This window comes from Pelophylax lessonae (assembly GCF_965119305.1).
Source record: "Pelophylax lessonae genome assembly, chromosome: 4".
Classification (NCBI taxonomy): Eukaryota; Metazoa; Chordata; class Amphibia; order Anura; family Ranidae; genus Pelophylax; species Pelophylax lessonae.
Window position 1 is genome coordinate 17,781,786 of NC_138771.1, and position 2,047 is coordinate 17,783,832.

At 52.1% G+C, this 2,047-nt stretch overlaps 1 protein-coding gene across 1 annotated transcript in view; it reads right to left on the minus strand.

Moving 5' to 3' along the window:
• MAP2K1 (mitogen-activated protein kinase kinase 1) overlaps positions 1-870 on the minus strand; it is a gene marked incomplete at its 5' end in the record, with an annotated part of 77,661 nt that extends 76,791 nt beyond the window's left edge. The window contains one exon of the mRNA XM_082256270.1: positions 854-870. Coding sequence (XP_082112396.1) covers positions 854-870 — 17 coding nt within the window. The remainder of the gene's footprint in view (positions 1-853) is intronic.
• Positions 871-2,047: the final 1,177 nt, after the last annotated feature.

A 2,047-nucleotide genomic window follows, 5' to 3' on the forward strand; every position in this document is an offset into this window, starting at 1 on the left:
TCTGTATAAACCTTATATGGATACTAAATACAATGTATCGGTTGACACATTGACTCTTGTTTTTTGTATCAGTGAGGAAAAAAGAAAACTCTCGAGCAATACAGTTATTTAGAGATAACTTGAGCAATACATTTCCTGTTTTTGTCCCTTTATGGTCTGTTAAAGTCCAACTCCGGGAAGCTTATAGCAGTATTAAGCAAAAAACAAACAATGTTGCAGCTTCCCAATTCCTAGATGTGATGGATGCGTTCATTTTCATTTCCTAGGCTTTCTTTTCTTTATTTACATCTGGTGATCCAGCCACTCTCACTGACTGGAAGCCATTCCTCCCACCGATACCAACGACGGGGCGCCATGCCTTCCGCGGACACCAACGGGGCACCATGCCTTCCGCCGATACCAAGGACGGGGCGCCATGCCTTCCGCCGATACCAAGGACGGGGCACTATGCCTTCCGCCGATACCAACGGGGCACCATGCCTTCCACCGATACCAACGACGGGGCGCCATGCCTTCCACCGATACCAACGACGGGGCGCCATGCCTTCCACCGATACCAACGATGGGGCGCCATGCCTTCCACCGATACCAACGACGGGCGCCATGACTTCCGTCGATACCAACGACATCGGGGCGCCATGCCTTCCGCCGATACCAACGACATCGGGACGCCATGCCTTCCGCCGATACCAACGACATCGGGGCGCCATGCCTTCCGCCGATACCAACATCGGGGCGCCATGCCTTCCGCCAATACCAACGACGGGGCGCCATGCCTTCCGCCGATACCAACGACGGGGCGCCATGCCTTCCGCCGATACCAACATCGGGGCGCCATGCCTTCCGTCAATACCATCGACGGGGCGCCATGCCTTTCGCCAATACCAACATCGGGGCGCCATGCCTTCCGCCAATACCAACGACGGGGCGCCATGCCTTCCCCCAATACCAACGACGGGGCGCCATGCCTTCCACCGATACCAACGACGGGGCGCCATGCCTTCCGCCAATACCAACGACGGGGCACAATGCCTTCCGCCAATACCAACGACGGGGCGCCATGCCTTCCACCGATACCAACGACGGGGCACCATGCCTTCCGCCAATACCAACGACGGGGCACAATGCCTTCTGCCGATACCAACGACGGGGCATCATTCCTCCCACCGATACTAACAATGGGGCGCCATTCCTTATGCAGATACCAACGATGGGGCGCCATTCCCCCCACTGATATGGCACCATTCCTCCCACTGATACCAACGATGGGGCGCCAGTCCTTCCACTGATACCAATGATGGGACGCCAGTCCTTCCACTGATACCAACGATGGGACGCCAGTCCTTCCACTGATACCAACGATGGGACGCCAGTCCTTCCACTGATACAAATAATGGAGCACCATTCCTCCCACTGATACCAATGATAGGGCACCATTCCTCCCACTGATACCAATGATGGGGCACTACTTCTTCCACTGATGCCAACGATGGGGTGCCATTCCTCCCACTGATACCAACAATGGGGTGCCATTCCTCTCACTGATACCAGCGATGGGGCACTATTCCTTCCACTGATACCAACGCTGGGGTGCCATTCCTCCAACTAATGATTAATGGGGCGCCATTCCTCCCACTTCTATGTCACTATTCATCCCACTGATACAAATGATAGGGCACTATTCCTCCCACTGACACCAATGATGGGGCACTATTCCTCCCACTGATATTAAAGATGGAGCACTATTCCTCCTACAGTGACACCAATGATGGGGCACTATTCCTTCCATTGATGCCGGGCATTTTCTACTTCCACTGGCCACAGCCCAGTTCTCCTAAAGCCTAAAGTAAACTAATCCTTTGGAAATTTTGGAGACCACTACTTTAGATTCATAGTGATCTTAAGCCAGCTATACACTAGCAGAATTTTAATAGAAATATGTCCTTTTTTAATGTATTTTATGGATTGACATTCCATTAAATGCACAGATGAGAATTTTTGTAGGAATGTTTGTATGAACGTTTGTTTAAAAATCTACGAGTGTAAG